Source organism: Rhipicephalus microplus, chromosome 3 (genome assembly GCF_043290135.1).
Source record: "Rhipicephalus microplus isolate Deutch F79 chromosome 3, USDA_Rmic, whole genome shotgun sequence".
NCBI classification, from domain to species: domain Eukaryota; kingdom Metazoa; phylum Arthropoda; class Arachnida; order Ixodida; family Ixodidae; genus Rhipicephalus; species Rhipicephalus microplus.
The window spans coordinates 227,512,244-227,528,523 of record NC_134702.1 but is presented as its reverse complement, the minus strand read 5'-3'; the positions used below and the strand labels follow the sequence as shown (position 1 = coordinate 227,528,523).

The 16,280-nt window shown below is 45.8% G+C and overlaps 1 protein-coding gene across 2 annotated transcripts in view; it reads left to right on the top strand.

The window, feature by feature from the left end:
• The window catches only part of LOC142804148 (caspase-7-like), a 73,273-nt gene that overhangs the window by 40,493 nt on the left and 16,500 nt on the right, over positions 1-16,280 (top strand). For both annotated transcript variants that reach the window (XM_075890752.1, XM_075890753.1), the window contains exons 3-5: positions 547-623; positions 3,652-3,822; positions 6,824-7,046. In XM_075890752.1, the coding sequence (XP_075746867.1) occupies positions 547-623; positions 3,652-3,822; positions 6,824-7,046 (471 nt within the window). The remainder of the gene's footprint in view (positions 1-546; positions 624-3,651; positions 3,823-6,823; positions 7,047-16,280) is intronic.

The following is a 16,280-nucleotide window of genomic DNA, read 5'->3' as shown; positions in this document are numbered from 1 at the left end:
CCACATGTTCTTAGAAGCCTGGACTACCTATTGGCATTGTTCTCTGATGATGCTCGAAAGTGTTTCAGGGCCCCTTTAAAGCAAGCATCGTACGTTCAGCATTCAGTTTGTTTTACATTCTACTCATTGATAAATCAGCTTGGTATGAAACCAAAAGCCTTGTTACAAGAAGCCTGGAGCCATGGGGAGTGTTTAATTGGGCATTAATGTGTCCTATGGCACAACTTGGGAAAAAAGATTTGTAGCTCGCAGCTAAGGTGGACATGCCTAGCTTTATGTACTGTGTTCTCCTTGTGCATGAACTGCCTTTGCGTGCCATTATGTTGCACTGATAGCACTGTAGGCTTTCTGGAACGCACTTGTGAGTGCGGTAACTGCAACAAAACAGTTCGCTTCATTCCTCTTGTCTGGGAGTGTCAACTTTTGCCTGTTGTGAACATTTTGTTTCATTGTTGGCAGGATGATATGGTCGCGACTCTTACGCAAGCTACAACATACTGGGTACTGTTTACTCCTTTGCCTGATGGTCTTCCTTTTTTTTTCCAGGTCATACAACGACAGCTGAAGCCACTGACTATGAGTTGCATGTCGTTCCAGCCAAGGAGCTCAAGCATGGAGATGATGTAAGGACCTTTTCTCTTACGTCTGCGTGCATGTATGGCTATATCCTTGTTGTGCCCTTGCTGATAGGTTCATGCTTGATGTGTGTCACCTGGTTGCAAGACATTTTTCTATCGACATTCAGCGATCGGGAACGAGAAAGGAAAGAACACGTGATCACTGAAGTGACAAGCAGCTGAAGCGAACTTGTTCAGAAATAACAGTGCCAAGAAAAGGTGGCGGTCAGATTGGTGAAATAGAGCGAAATACAGTTTAACCCCTTTATAAGAGACGAGCACCAAGAAGCAATACATGTTTTTTATATGAAGTGTGTCTTATAAGCAAGGTACTAAGGGGTGCAACAGCTGTGCCAGTTTGGTACAATTCCCCATTTTATTGAACCAAGTTCCGCCAAAACCACGAAATTTGCTGAAATCGAGCCACGCTGCGCTGATTTCAGCGAGAAATGAGGGCCACATTGGCCACCTGTAGTTTACATCGTCAATCGATCCAGAGATCCAGGCTCGCCGACCCTCACCCTAAACCACGGCAGGACATTCAAGAAACCCAATCGACATGATAAAGTAACAATTCTGTGTGCCCATCGGTCTGCTGACTGCAGCGGATATAGCACAACTGCAAGACTGAAATGCGTTGCCGTAGCCAGCAACACTTCTCAGGAAATATGAATTTCCTCATCAGCAAACACGATTACGTCATGTTAGAAATGAAAGCTGGAAGCGTATCACGCTGTTACTGTATGCAAACAAACTCTGCGTGCTGCGAATGCTGGCATTGCCAGCGACCACGTTATTTGCCATAGTAAAGGCACATGCGATAAATATGCAGTGTTGTTGCCGTGTCAGCAGGTGTGTGCCGATGTTACTCTATCTAGTCAAACGCGCCTTGAAAGCAAGCTGAGAAGTTGTGCCCTAAATATAACTCCATCGTGAAAAAAAAAGGGGGTTCCCCCCCCCCCCCTTTTTTTAGGGGGGTTTCCCACCCTAAAGGCTGTAGCGGTCCAAAAATTTCGTGGCCTTGTTCTAAGCCATGCAGAACCCAATTGAGCCATCTTCGCTGCGGTGGCCTGCGGAAAATCATTTTAAGGTTTGGAAGGGGCTGTATTAACATTAGTCACAGGACACAACACATTTTGTGGTAATTTACTCATGCTTATATATGTTACATAATTGTGAGTACTAGTATGATCGCTCACGTCTAAAAAAGTTACTGGCAATCATTTGGAGCACTGTATAACATTTGTGCAGCCCTGAAAAATCAAACGAAACTGTGTGTGTGCGTGTTTTTTTTTTTTTTTCACAACACCTAAGGCCGCCAGCTTGGCAGAACTACATTTGGATTCTCAGAGTCGGTAAAATTATTTGATTGGCGTGGCAAATGCTAATGTAAACTTTATCATTGTTTGCTCAGTGAGGTGGTTTAGGGGATGTTGAATGGTTTGTACATATCTTTTTTCTAAGTGTAAGCCTTCTTTTTGATACTGCGCCAAGTTTAGTCACTTGTGATAAAGAAAGTTCGTGTTCTTCTGTGCAACCTGCTGCAAACTTGCATTTTACTGCTGCAAAAGTAACATTTTGCCGCTCCGAAAATTGTTCTGAATTCTATTTTGGCTGTTGCACCTCTGAAGGCACCATGTATTCATTTTCTTATGAATGCCCTATTTCAACGTAGGCACACTAGTGTTTCTTCTACCCAATTGTCTGTTACATCAGTGTGCCTCTTATAAAGGGGGCTCAGCTGTATTGCCGAAAAATATTGTTGTGTTCGAGATACATAACAAACCCATTTCTCTTGTGGTGCTGATGAAACGAGCAGCATTCTTGTCATCGATATTATTGTCCTACACTACAGCTTTCATGTCTCTAATTTACCTGTTGGTGACAGTTAACAGCCAGATTGCTATTCTTGCTTAACAGCATTGTAGCATTTTGACCTGGCAATGTAGCTTCCAGCTGAGTACGTATAAAATAACTCAAACCTTTCAAAACTATTTTGAACAACGATACAAGAATCTGTAAAATTTTTCCAAGAAACGTGTACAACTTGAATACCTTCTGAGTGACAAATTCTGTACTGGCACAGCTTTGCTGACACCATCTAGATAACTCGCCTTGCTTGGACTTTGTGATAGTTGTGCAGGTTAAATCTCAATAACATTTGCTGGAATGTTAGTTTGTGATGAAGAATTCATAGGTATAGTAGTTTAAATGTAACGATGCACGATGACAAGTGACAGTGCTGGCTTCAACTTACCCAATTTGTAAGCAAAGAAAACACATGGCAGTAGACGATCACAGAGCTGTGTGAGTGTTGCTCTAGTAAGCTCTATAGTCCGTTCGTCCTGTTTTTTGATAGACAGTCTGACATGTGCACCTGCTTCTTTATTAAAGGGTCAGAAAGTAACCTCATGGTCTAGTTTATCTGGTAAAGCAATGAGCATGCACGTGTATGATGGCATCATGCTGGCTCAAGAATTTAGCACATAAGTGTCGTAATAAGGAAGTTACAGTGTATATAACAGTTTTGTCTGGTTTTGGTTTCTCTCTGGACCTTCCCACTCTTCTTGGCAGCGAAGAGGTGCAGGCATAGCTCTTTTTCGCTATGACGTGCACTTCTGTAACATAACATCATGTCAGCGATTACATTATCAGCAAGGAGCCAACGACTGAGCAAGGCTTCCTTCACTAAGGTCTTATATCCTCTTGGCAAAGAAGGGCGCTAAATGTGCGGTCAAAACCAAGTTGCTGCATTGCGAAGGTGCGGTTTCGTAGTGCCTAGGACAGCCTGACAAAGTTGGTGATATTCAGAGTTGGCCATGGGCAACTTCACGCGGCTTCTCGGACAAGTGCTAGAGAGGGGCACCAGAATGGTTCTGGAAAATGGGAAAATGAAGCATCGCTACTGCTTTCTGCGCAAATTAGTTAGCTGATTTGGGAGATTCAGAAAAAAAAAAGTTGGAGCCATTTCAGTGGCCTGATGGGCAATAGAATTTTAGCTGCCCATTCTTATTTGTGATTTTCATATATGCAGGTATACACCATGGTGCACTCACCGAGAGGCCTGTGCATCATCATCAACAATGTTGATTTTGGACGTTTCGCTGATCCGCGTGACGGGTCGGAGCACGATGTGCGTCGCATGAAGACCCTCTTCGAGGAATTCCACTTCAAGTGCATTGTGCGCTATGACCTGTCTGCATCTGTGAGTAGCCGTGTTCTTGCTTTGGTCTTCAGACCAAGACCGTGCGCGCGAAGTGATAGCTGGTCATATGACAAGACAGGATGCCTGTCTTGTGTAGGTTATTGTACTTTCATGGATGTCGTTACTTTTTAATAAAAATCATGAAAAGCTTAACTTTACATTGATTTCAATCTGTGGCTGCCAATTTTGCTCTTTCCCTGTATTCTCCCTTTTATAATGTACAAACTGTACCCGGATCCCACCAGAAAATAAATAAATGTGCCATGTTTTTTGTGGCGAAGCAAATTGAAATGTGGTCGTTTGGATCTTGCCTCGCCTGTCAGCACTGTTTGTTGCTACATCCAGATGGTGCTTCATGTCTTTCTGTGAGCATTTCACAACCTTCCATCATGCCAAAAGTCTGGCTTGTACTGCACAGTGTTTTAGCGTTAGCTTTGAGATGTGCAGTTGCACTAACGTTATCATTTTATACTTTACTAAAGCTTTCTGGTAGCTTTTTATGGATTCAGCGCGCTAGGCAGCATGTGCACTTTCCAAACTACGTAGGTGCTCTCTATGGCTGCCTTGCTAGTGCTAGTGACTGCTGTTTTCTTCGCAATAATTGCAGTGCCCAGCATTTTAATTTTTTCTCGACATAATCTGTGTGCAGTGGTAGTTCCTAAAAAACATTTGTAAAAAACAGTTCCTAAAAAACTTGTGAGGATTTTGTTATATGCAGGTTTGGTACAAAGATTTGGAAAATAAATACGCAAATTAAACAAGTGGAGTACTGAAAGAGAGCTAACCCAAAACACTTATTTTATAGTAAAAAGACTGCGCTATTTTTGCGATAGCAATTACATGGACACTCTCGGCAGGTTTTTTCTGTTGCCGCCATGTTTCGTAACAAGTCCAAATTGATAAGATGCCACCGCGCATGGTAACTTTCACGAAAGCGCGCGAGCGCTGCTGAAGCAGAAATCAAATCAGTCGGCTCATTCCTATCACCTGGAAAATGCATAACATCTCTCACGTGTTAGAACTGCGGTCGAATGCTCAAACAGAGGGTAGACCACCCGTCTTGAACGAGCATGAAACAACACAGGGACGGGGGGGGGGGGGGGGCGGAAACGATCGAGTAGATCGCTAGCACACTTGCTATCTCGGCAAGTATCAGTGCGGTTTCTACGCGAAGGGACTGTGTGAAAAGAGCACTTCTGCCTGGAGATGCCGTATTTGCTCTCACCAGAATTTTGTAGGAGTTCCACGATATATGATCCAAAAAAGTTGGCTGCAGCCTTACTTCATATACCGTTACAATTTTTTGTTATCACGTTCATTGCGTTTTATTTAATGCACCGTCGTGTTGCCAGAACTAATCGGGTAATCGCGAAAGCTACCAGCCTGCGAACTTGCGGCGCGGCACAAGACGGAAGCGTGTGACGGGTCGACCTCTGAAAAGCCGTCGTCACCGTGGTCTCGGAGAGTTTCCATCAACGCCTCATCTGACATCCCCTCGGTGACGTCGACACAGTTGTCCGAAATTAAAGAAAGTCACTTTCTCCGCAAGGGCGGAGCAATTAATGACTGCAATAGCAACAACTTTGAATGTAACGCTAAGAACGGCAAGCAGATCGAAACGTGCAATGCGCTGCTCATGCACAATTGACGCACGAAAACAATTCGCTGGACGAGAGCAAACTAACAACGTTTACCGCTCGACACCTAATGCGCTGTTTAAACAAAATCGAGGCACGAAACGTAATCACAGGTAGAGATACGAGTGCGAACTAACAAGTGCCCCAGTTGTTACTTTGCTCTTTTGAAAAGCACACTCTTTTCGCAAACGGTGCCTGTCCAACGAGCGAAGTAATCTTTGTGCGCCCGGCAACTAAGCGCAATCGTTCCGGTCAAAGTCGAAGGCGCTGTTTTTCCCACAAAAAGATAAGCGCGCGTGCACAGGCATTTAACCTCCCCACCCCCACCCTCTTTTCTATTCGCGGGGCAAAGTACGCGTGAGTGATTAGTGCGCATTGTGACAAGCTGGGTGGCTTTTTTTTTTTGAGTTTTCATATTGGATACGTATATATAAGGTGAATGACGGCTGTGATGAGACGGCGATAAACTAGCCGGGACTCTCTGCATAGATGCTATTGCAATAAAAAAAAAAAAGCAAAGCTGAATGTCGTCAGGGGCCACACCATGCACGCGCAGTGAAGCTATGCATGCTCCCACGGCGTCAAAAACGAAGAGCGAACGACTTGTACACAGACACGGATACTGCGGAAAACTATTCGGTAGAGTGCCCTCCATATGCAGCGCGGCCCCACTTATGTGACGCTAACTAAAGCGTGACACTGGCAACGCGCAAAAAGCGCAAAAGTAGTTTTCTTTCTTTTGTGGGGTGCAGGCCCGCCTGCCCCCCTCGCGCTCACACGCGCACAATAACGAGCGCTTGCTTTCACCTGGGGCGCCGTGCGCGCCGCGCCGCTTTGCCCTTTGTCGGAAGTGGGGCAGCCGCAGAAGATGCTTGCTCGTAACAAAATGTGGAGCGAAATTCTTTGATCGTCCGTGGGGAAAATTTGTTATATCAAGGTTGTCTCCCGCTGTTACTTTGTTACATAGAGGTCGCAAATACATTGGCTTCTATGGAGCAACGGCGGGGAATCGAAAAACTTCGCTGTATCAAGGGATTAGTTATAATTGATTGATATGTGGGGTTTAATGTCCCAAAACCACCATATGATTATGAGAGACGCTGTGGTGGAGGGCTCCGGAAATTTCGACCGCCTGGGGTTCTTTGACGTGCACCCAAATCTGAGCACACGAGCCTGCAACATTTCCGCCTCCATCGGAAATGCAGTCGCTGCAGCCGGGATTCGATCCCGCGACCTGAAGGAATTAGCTATATGGAGGTTCGTTATAAGCAGGTATAACTGTATTTTATGGCTGTGTCCTTAGCGTAAATCGTTTCCCGCATTAGTAGCTGGGAACTAACCATGATTCATCTTGTTTTGTTCAGCAAATCAAGGCACTCCTGTCGTGGGCAGCCCAACCAGCGCAACAGAAGGGGGCCGACTGCCTGGTGGTTATTTTGATGTCACATGGCAAGAAGGACATGATTGATGGCATAGACGGTGATCAGGTGCACCTGTTTGATGATGTGTTCACACTTTTCAACAATGAGAACTGCCCAGCCCTGCAAGGAAAGCCCAAGCTGTTCTTTATACAGGCCTGCCGCGGAAGTGAGTGGTGTTTTTAATTGCATTTTATTGGATTGTCTTTATGACTGCATTTTCTAAAATTCTATATCAAGGGAAACTAGAGGGAAGTATTAGGCCAATGCGTTAAAATAGCAGTTCAAAAACCTTGTATTACTTGCAGTGCACGAAGACACCATTTTTGTCATGTTCTAAAAAGAAAAGAAAACAAAACACGATGGCATATGCTTGAAATGTGCGGGCATAAGTTACCGTTCTAATTTTTAGCAGTCATCGGAGCAGACAGGCTAGAACTGTGTACAGTGCAGTCCACTTATAACGATACCACATATAACGATATATCGGTTATAACGATGGGTCGACTTAACAGTCTCATTTTATGCATTGGGGCTATGGGGAAAAAAACCATATATAACGATATGTTATCCACCGCATATCGGATACAACGATGAAAAGTTTGCCGTGGACGGCATGTTTCATTCAGAATAATCGTAACATTTAGATTGATAAGTTCTTCTGAAACGAACTATGCCGAGACAAGACGAAAAGTTAGCGTAGGCGAGTACGTATCTGCCGCCACTGCAGGACAGCGCCGGCAGCGCGTCCCGGCCGTTCAAAAAGCCGAGGAGAGCATCGCGAGTTGGCGCGACGCGCTACAGATGGCGCCAGCTGTGTCACGTTTTGCGCTTCGCCGCGCGTCGACCGCGGAGAGGCTGAGAGAATTTAAAAAAAAAAAATGCGAAAAGCAAAGCGCCGCGCTCCGCGGCTCCCCGCCTTCTACAACGGCAAGCCGGCAAGCTACTCGTAGCTTTGCGAACGAAAGCGGGAAAGAGAGAGAAAATAAAAAAAGCGAAAAGCAAAGCGGCGCGGCGGCATGGGGGCGGGGCCTCGTTGGCATTCCGGCTGTGTACCTCTGGCTGTGCTTTCTTCCTCCCACTGCTCCCACCCCGCCGTCGGTCAGTCTCTCTTCCTCAGCGAAACCGTGATGCGTTCTTCGGAGTAGGAAATAAAGTCTTGTTTTTGACATCCTACTATCTACAATATTTATTAATTGGTGAAAATAGCAAAATGAAGCCTGGAGCTACAAAAGGTACGTCCGGCGACGATTTTTTGGCGGCAGTCCAGATATAACGATCACCGGTTATAACGATAATATTTTTAGGTTTTCTCGATATCGTTATAAGTGGACTGCACTGTAGTTGAAACTCAAAGCCAATAGCTGCGTACTCAACCAGGAATGTCATTCACTTGAGGTAATGGTGATGAGCAAGTAAATAAACTTTTGCATTGTCCAAGTAGATGGCGGCACGGGAAACCATATAAGCTGGCCGGTTGTATGAGAACGTCATGTACTGACCTAGGCTACAATGCTGGAGGGGGGGGGGGGGGGGCATGTAAGTTGACGTTAAACATGCTTTAAGGCAGGCATGCAGCGTCAGTAATTGTCTTGATCAGAATGCGAAGTTCATGTATGCAAGCTTTATTTCGGCACCCTGCTGCATGTCTAGATTCATTCCAGCCATCTGTTCGGCATGTTCTCCCGGCCCAAAAAAAAAAAAATGGTGGGCCTGGCCAAACAGTACCAACTGCCCTATACTGTAAATTATACTGTAAAAGTTTAAGCAAGCACCCCCCCCCCCCCCCTCTCAACGATGTCAAAATTGCTGGCAAATGGGGGGAGGGGGGTGCTATTTCAAAATGGCACTGAAATTCAAGATGAGGGCAGGATTTTTTCATTAGAAAATAAAATGCAGTGTGCATGGATTAAAATTTTATTACAGTGAAATTTTTTTAGGCCTATGATTTGCTATAGCTTTTAACTGCTTTCAAAACCATCGAAAGACACCTCCGAGTCAGTTGCAAAAAACAGGTCACTGCTTGAAGTCCGTCGCGGTCTTCTGGCACCATAGCTCCAACATCGGCCAGTCCGCTGTGCAGGTCGCCAACCTCCGAGCCATCGTGCACGTTGCTATTCCTGCATCCCTTGAAGGAACGTGCCACTGTCTTCTCAGGTACAGCGGCCCACGCCTCGGTAACGAAATCAATCACATGTTGCCGCGACAGCTTCTTCAAGTTTCCTTTCGGTGTGCGTGCTTCCTAATGCATATATTGCACCCAAAAATGCCACAAGGTGGACTTGGAACAGCTTATTCCAATACACGTCAGCAGGCTGCAGGAGGTTCGGGCACCCCGCAGGCACTTAAAGCACGTCTGTGTCGCACTCCTCGAAGGTTTTTGTGGCGGCTTGTGTCTTATGGATGGACGCTTGTAATACAAGTAAGCATCGCATGTTGTCGACGCTTACGCCCAAAACTCTGGACAGCCAGTCTTGCATTTTCTCTGATATCATCGAGCCATTTTTCGTGGGGATGAGACCAACATTTGCTACCAATGGGACAAGAAGTCAGCGTTATGATAAAACCAACTCGGCGACATTGTGATCCCTTACCCTCATAAAGAAAATTATTCTGACCTGGTCGCAAAGGCCCTGATTGGAATTTTTCCCCTTTGCTCCTTGAAGATAATAAAGACCGGGAGCTTGTGGCCAGTGTTCCAAGCAGCTAGGCAAACTGTGAAGCCTCGCCGGACACATCTAGTGTTTGCACCTCGCCGGACACATCTAGTGTTTGCAATCCGTATAGTGCTTCTGCCGACCACGTTGTTCATCCTGTTGGCAAGATAGTCTATACGCACTATTGTCCGATTTATGTTGGTCTTGTTATGTATGGTGTATCAGCCGTGTCCTCGCAGCGAGTTCACGGAAGACGGAAAGGATTTTGCTGCCTTCGTTAGCTCCTTGGGCATCTGGCTTTCGTTTGTAACGTGGTGCATTGCGATGCGAAACCACTGTGACCAGCAATTTATGCAATGGCTGGAGGCTACAAAGTTTCCCTACTGCATGCTGTTGGCAATTTTGATGGCACCTTCGTAAAGAATTCATTGATTGACGACACGTCCTGCACTTCTTTCGCACTCAAGGTACAGTCAACTGCCGATTTTTCGGACCCTCTAGGGAGCGAAAAACCATTCGAAAATTTGGGCAGTACGGAAAAATTAATGAAAGCAAAAAAAACGCTATATTTTACTGATAATTTTCAATGCAAGCAAAAAAAACGCACCATTTTGCTTATATTTCTCAATGCAAGCAAAAAACGCACCATTTCATTGATATTTCTCGGATCAAGAGGGTCAAGGTCAAAGTACCATACTTACGGAACTCTGCTAAAGCATCAGTGGGGTGGCTCTGAAAAGAGCCGTTAAAAAAAAATGCATGCAGCCGACAGCGGGTGCTGCAATTAAGCCACTTGACGAGAGCGTCCTGAAGCTTTGGCTGAACACATTGGCTGGCAATTATCTTTTGGGCACCAGACGGTTTTTCGGCCGCTTCCAAGATCTTGTCTTTGTTCCTTAGGAAATCGGAAACTGTTAACTGTTTGCTTAAAACGCCGAACTCCTTGCTCAGGTCAGCCTGCGATCGGCCTCTCTTCACTAACTTAATAATGGGGGCTTTCTTCTCCTTCGTTGAGGAAACGCGTGAGGCGCCCGGGAGGAGCAGTTGCTCATCGCGTCGGCTATGTGTTTTCTGGATGTTTCTCGGCGGAAATCATCATATCCAGCGGAATTGTCATTACGAATTGACGCAACAAGTCATCGCGACCATCCTGACGAAAAATCAGGTGGGAGGACTTGCATTTGACTATTTTATGCCCGTTTTTGTGTTCGCTGTGCCGACAGAAGAGCCACCTGCATAGTGTTCGCCGTAGACACCGCCGTCACCGCTGCGACACAGCTAGGCGTCGCGTGGAACCACGAAGAACGCGGCGCCCTGCACGCTTGGCGTTACGAGTTTTTTGACCAGATGGAAGTGACCGTGGAAGGAGAAAGCATTTCGAAAGAAGAATTTGAAGATAATACCGGATGGCGACCGGTGGGACAGCGAAAAATTACAGAGCAAATGTTAGACCAACCAAGCGAGCAGCATTCGACAGGGCAGAAGGACAAAAAACGGAGAGAAAAACGGCTTCGCCAAATCACCAGAGGTAGCATAATGCCGCCCCTTACAAGGGAAGACTACAAGATAATTGTTCGACCTCGTGGGGGACTTCGCCTCAGTGACCACGGTGCCGCCCGCATCGCCAACAGCGTCTACGAATCGGCCAATATATCAAGGGAAGTGCGAGAGCAAGACACAATCTGCCTCAACTACCAACAAAGCATTGTTGTGGTCAGCACTCCTGTTGAAGAACATGCCAACAGATACCAGCGAATTGCCTGTATCAAAATAGGCACGCAAGCTTTTGAAGCCAGCGCTTATGAAGCAGCCCCAGAAAACACCTCCAAGGGAGTGATCCAGGGAGTACCGCTAGAAGACACTGCCCGAGATATAACTGAAAACATTGTAAGCCCCAGGAACCCAACTGTGCTCGTGGCAAAGCAAATGGGCAATACCACCAATGTGGTTGTACAATTCGACGGCTACCATGTGCCAAGCTACGTGAAATATACGGAGCATTGCTACCATGTTCATGGTACAGAAAACAACTGGACGTGTGCTACCACTGTGGACGCTTGGGGCATAGGGGGGATGTTTGCCCCAACCCTAAAGATAAGGTCTGCCGAGGCTGCAGGATGCCAAATCCTCCCGAAAGCTACGATTGCAAGGCCAGGTGCCAGCTGTGCAACGAAGACCACCCCCCCCACAACAGACCGAACCTGCAAAGTAAGGTATAAGACACTATTCCTAGTGCGGAAACGCCGCTGGGAAAGAGCCAGACAAGAACAAGAGAACGCGTCCCTCGCCGCACAAGACAGGTCATCTCACGCCAACGCAGCAAGGGACAACATATCGGAGTCCTTCCCCAGTTTGCCGCATGAGAGGAAAAGCCGCTCAAGGTCGAAGAACCGCTCCAGGTCCAGGAACCGCTCCAGGTCAAAGTCACGCTCCCAGTCAAGGGCCAAGGAACCTCGAAACCTCGGCGCCGATACATCGTTCAAGGTGAGCTGGGCAAACAGGGTCAAGGGGACGCGCGCGGAGGTGGAGGCTGCTTCTGACCAGAAAGTCGCGAAACTCGAGGCAGTGTTAGCACAACTGAAACAAATGATTATGCAAAACAATCAGATAATTGCCGCCATGAGGGAGGAGAATAAAAAATTAGGGAAGAAATTCATAGCTACAGAACAGGCACGGTACAGTGCAATGATGCAATAATTATAACACAGGATAGTGTGTCCAGTATGGATGAGAGCAATGATTCCCCTCTCCCGAAACGTAAGGCTTTAGAGAACAACGACGATAGTACTAGCAAGCACAAGAAAACAAAGACTGCTAACATGTTGCGCAAAGGTCAAGAGGAATCTGGAGAATGCGTAGATTTACGAATAAGCAAAGTTGAAGAAGCTGTGAAAGTTCAAATTGAGGCAATAAACGACTTAAGGAAACCATGGGAGCACAAATCAAAGAGTGGGGAACGGCTATTATGCAGCAAATTAACACATTTATACAACAACAGCAGGTTCACCAGCAGCAACTAGATAGCTTATTTACTAGGGTAACAGAACTTGAAAAATGCCCCTCTGCTACAGGCCTACAAGCCAGTGGAGTAGCGCCCTTTAAACCAATCATCAAACCTCCAATACTAAAGCCGGCTATTATGAACCCGGCGCCTCCTCAGCAATAATTGCCGCCATGGACAGACGCAATAAATACGTATTATGGCAAGGGAATTGTAGAAGTTACAGAAACAAGAAAGCCACTCTACACCACTATCTTAAAGATAAAAAAAAAAAACCAGATATCATCATCTTACAGGAGACTCATGGTCTCGCTAAGTTGTCTGGCTACGGCTCTATCGGCAGTGCCGAGGGGGAGACTAAAGCCCTTACAACCTTAGTGCGGAGGGATCACACGGCAGTGCAACACAGCACACAGGTTACCGATTTAGAAAATATACTAATTGAAATCATACCCACAAGAAAAACAGGGGACAGTGTGTTCATCCTAAATGTGTACAGTAGCCCGAAATTCACACGACACAAATTTTTAACTCTCTTTAAGCGCTTGCTTATCATAGTGGGTGACCGAGTTGTAATAATCGGAGGGGACTTTAATGCCCCTCATTGTACATGGGGTTATAAGCACGTCCACCCCAAGGGCAGGAATTTCTGGCTGGACTCGCAGCAGGAAGGGCTAACACTCATCACTGACCCCACAGTACTCACTAGGCAGGGGAATAGTGTCTGTGGTGATACCACGCCCGACCTTACTTTTTTAATAACACGCAATCTGCGCGATGGCTGAATACACAGCAAGACTTTGGAAGTGATCATTCTATCATTGAAATCTAGCTTATTGGGGGGGCCCACCAAACCCATGGGCAAACAGCTTAGACTAGTTGAGTGGGTTAAATTCAGAAATATGCGAGAGGGCATCACAGAAAGCATTACAAAGATTGACCAATAGACAGCTAATCTAAAGAAGGATATTTCGGACAAAAATAGTCCCATCGGAAGCTAAGCTTGAAATTCTGGACAGTAGGCTATTACATATGTGGGAAGCCAAACAAGGGCTACAAAAATGCTGGAAAACGCAGAAACGTAACAGAACACTAAGAAAAAAGATATCCACACTTAACAAGTAAGTCGAACAATATGCACAACAGCTTTATTGCCAACAATGGGAAGAAACTTGTACCGCCATGGACAACCAACTGAGCCTAAGCAAAACGTGGAATTTACTTCGACACCTCCTAAACTCAGAAGACACAAAAACGGTACACAAACAAAATATGAACAAAATTCTGCATGCCTATAAAGGCACAGAAAAAGACTTTCTCAAAAAGGTCGCGCTTAAATACATATTCCAGGCACCACCATGCACTCACGCCGATTACGTAGGAGCGCCGAATCCTGACCTTGATGAAGAATTCAATGAAGCCGAGATATGAGCAGTTCTAGACAAACTAAATACTACGTCGGCACTGAGGCCTGATGCCATTACGAACAAAACACTGCGAAACCTAGACGATACGTCCATTAGCAAATTAACAGACTTTATTAATGAATGCTGGAGACAAGCTCACATACCGCAGCAATGGAAAATGGCGCACGTCGTGCTTATACCCAAGCCTGGCAAACGCTTACAGCTTGAAAACCTAAGACCTGTTTCACTAACTTCCTGCCTGGGTAAGGTAATGGAACACGTTTTACTGACCCGATTAACTGACTACCTAGAGGACAACAACGTACTCCCATGTACAATGATAGGATTTCGGAAAAATCTCTGTACACAAGACGCGATGCTACAATTAAAACACGAGATCATAGATGACCCTAGCAGATCAACTCGAGCCATCCTCGGGCTTGATCTAAAAAAGGCATTTGATAATGTCACCCACCAAGCCATACTGAATAATGTCAGTAACTTAGGTTTAGGTGAGCCGACGTATAATTACATCCGAAACTTCCTAACAGATAGACAGGCCGAAATCGTTGTAGGAGGCCTCACATCCAAGGAAATATCTATGGGTAGTTTAGGTACACCCCAAGGATCAGTGATATCACCTATGTTATTTAACTTAGTCCTAACTGGTCTCCCAAGTAGATTAGAAAAAAGGTTTACACCATACAATATATGCAGATGATATTACTGTGTGGGTAAGCAACGGCAGCGATGGGTCAATTGAACAACGTTTACAAGAAGCGATCGACACCGTAGAGCAATACCTAGAAGGAACTGGTCTCACGTGCTCAGCCAAAAAAATCTGAGCTGCTACTATACAGACCAACATTAAAAGGCCGACCTCCCAAACACCACATCGTACATACCTACACAGACATACAACTTAAAACATGAGATAGACACACCATACACATTGTCGACGAGATAAGGGTACTGGGGTTAATAATAGAAGCCAAAGGCACCAACGGGGAAAAGTTACGCAACATCGAAGCAAAAGTTTATCAAACGATGCGCCTAATCAAAATAATTACGAATAAGCATAGCTGCATGAAAGAAGCAAATGTCATAAGGCTAATCCACGCGTTTGTCATCAGCCACATTACGTATGTTTCTGCATACCATAGATGGTTTGCAGTGGAAAAAATGAAATTAAACAGCGTCATAAGAAGAATCTACAAACAAGCGCTGGGGCTCATGCAAAGCACAAGTACAGAGATGCTGTTAGAGCTAGGTTTACATAATACACTTGAGGAACTGATTGAGGCGCAACGTATTGCACAGTACGAGCGCCTCTCTAAAACCAAGACTGGTAGATGCATCCTGGAAAACTTAGGAATCACTTACCACCCACAATTTGGCACCAAATGCGACATTCCTCGTGACGTATGGGCTAAGCTCATGGTGCCTCCGTTATTTAAAAACATGCATCTTGTGCACAACGCAGGTAGAAGGCTGAGCAAAGCCAAGACGATGACAAAGAGCTACGGAAACAACAAAGAAGCGGTCTTCGTAGATGCCGCTCGTTACAAACACAAAAGCTGCTTCGTCGCAGCTGTAGTGAATCACAAGAAACAATGCAGCACCAGTCTGACAATACACACGAGACGCGTTGAAACGGCGGAAGAGATAGCTATAGCTTTGGCCATATCACAAACTGACGCGCATTATATAATCAGCGATTCACAAGCAGCTGTACGCAACTTTGCAAATGGCAGAATCTCCCCTGAAGCACTGCGTAATCTTAGGACAGGCAAAACCAACCAAGACGACAGATGCGTTTGCATTCTCTGGTTCCCAGCTCACATAGCCGACACCACGGGAGATATCAACCCTAACGAGGTGGCACACAACGTAGCTTGAGGACTCACTTTCTGGGCTACGACTAATGTTGATCCCTCGTTAGAATGAAATTACGAAGCATTATAAACTACAGAGTCGTGTTTACCCCCCTCCTCATCATAAACTCAACAGGGCACAGTTTGTCCAATGGCGACAATTACAAACCAGATCCTATAGAAATCCAGCGCTGCTACATGCTATGTATCCAGAGATCTACGCGACTGCTCAATGCAAAGATTGTCAGGCACGAGCTTCCTTAGAACATATACTATGGGAATGCCAGGGATTAAAACACAGTAATAAAAACGCGGCCTCCACTGACAGCCTCCGCGCGCGTTGGCTGGCCGTGCTGTTCAGTTCAGCCCTGAACGATCTGCTATGGGCAATCCAGTGGGCCGAGGAAGTCGCTAGGAGGCAAGACCTTCTAGCCGACACCTAGGTGAGAGCCCTGCCCATTTACA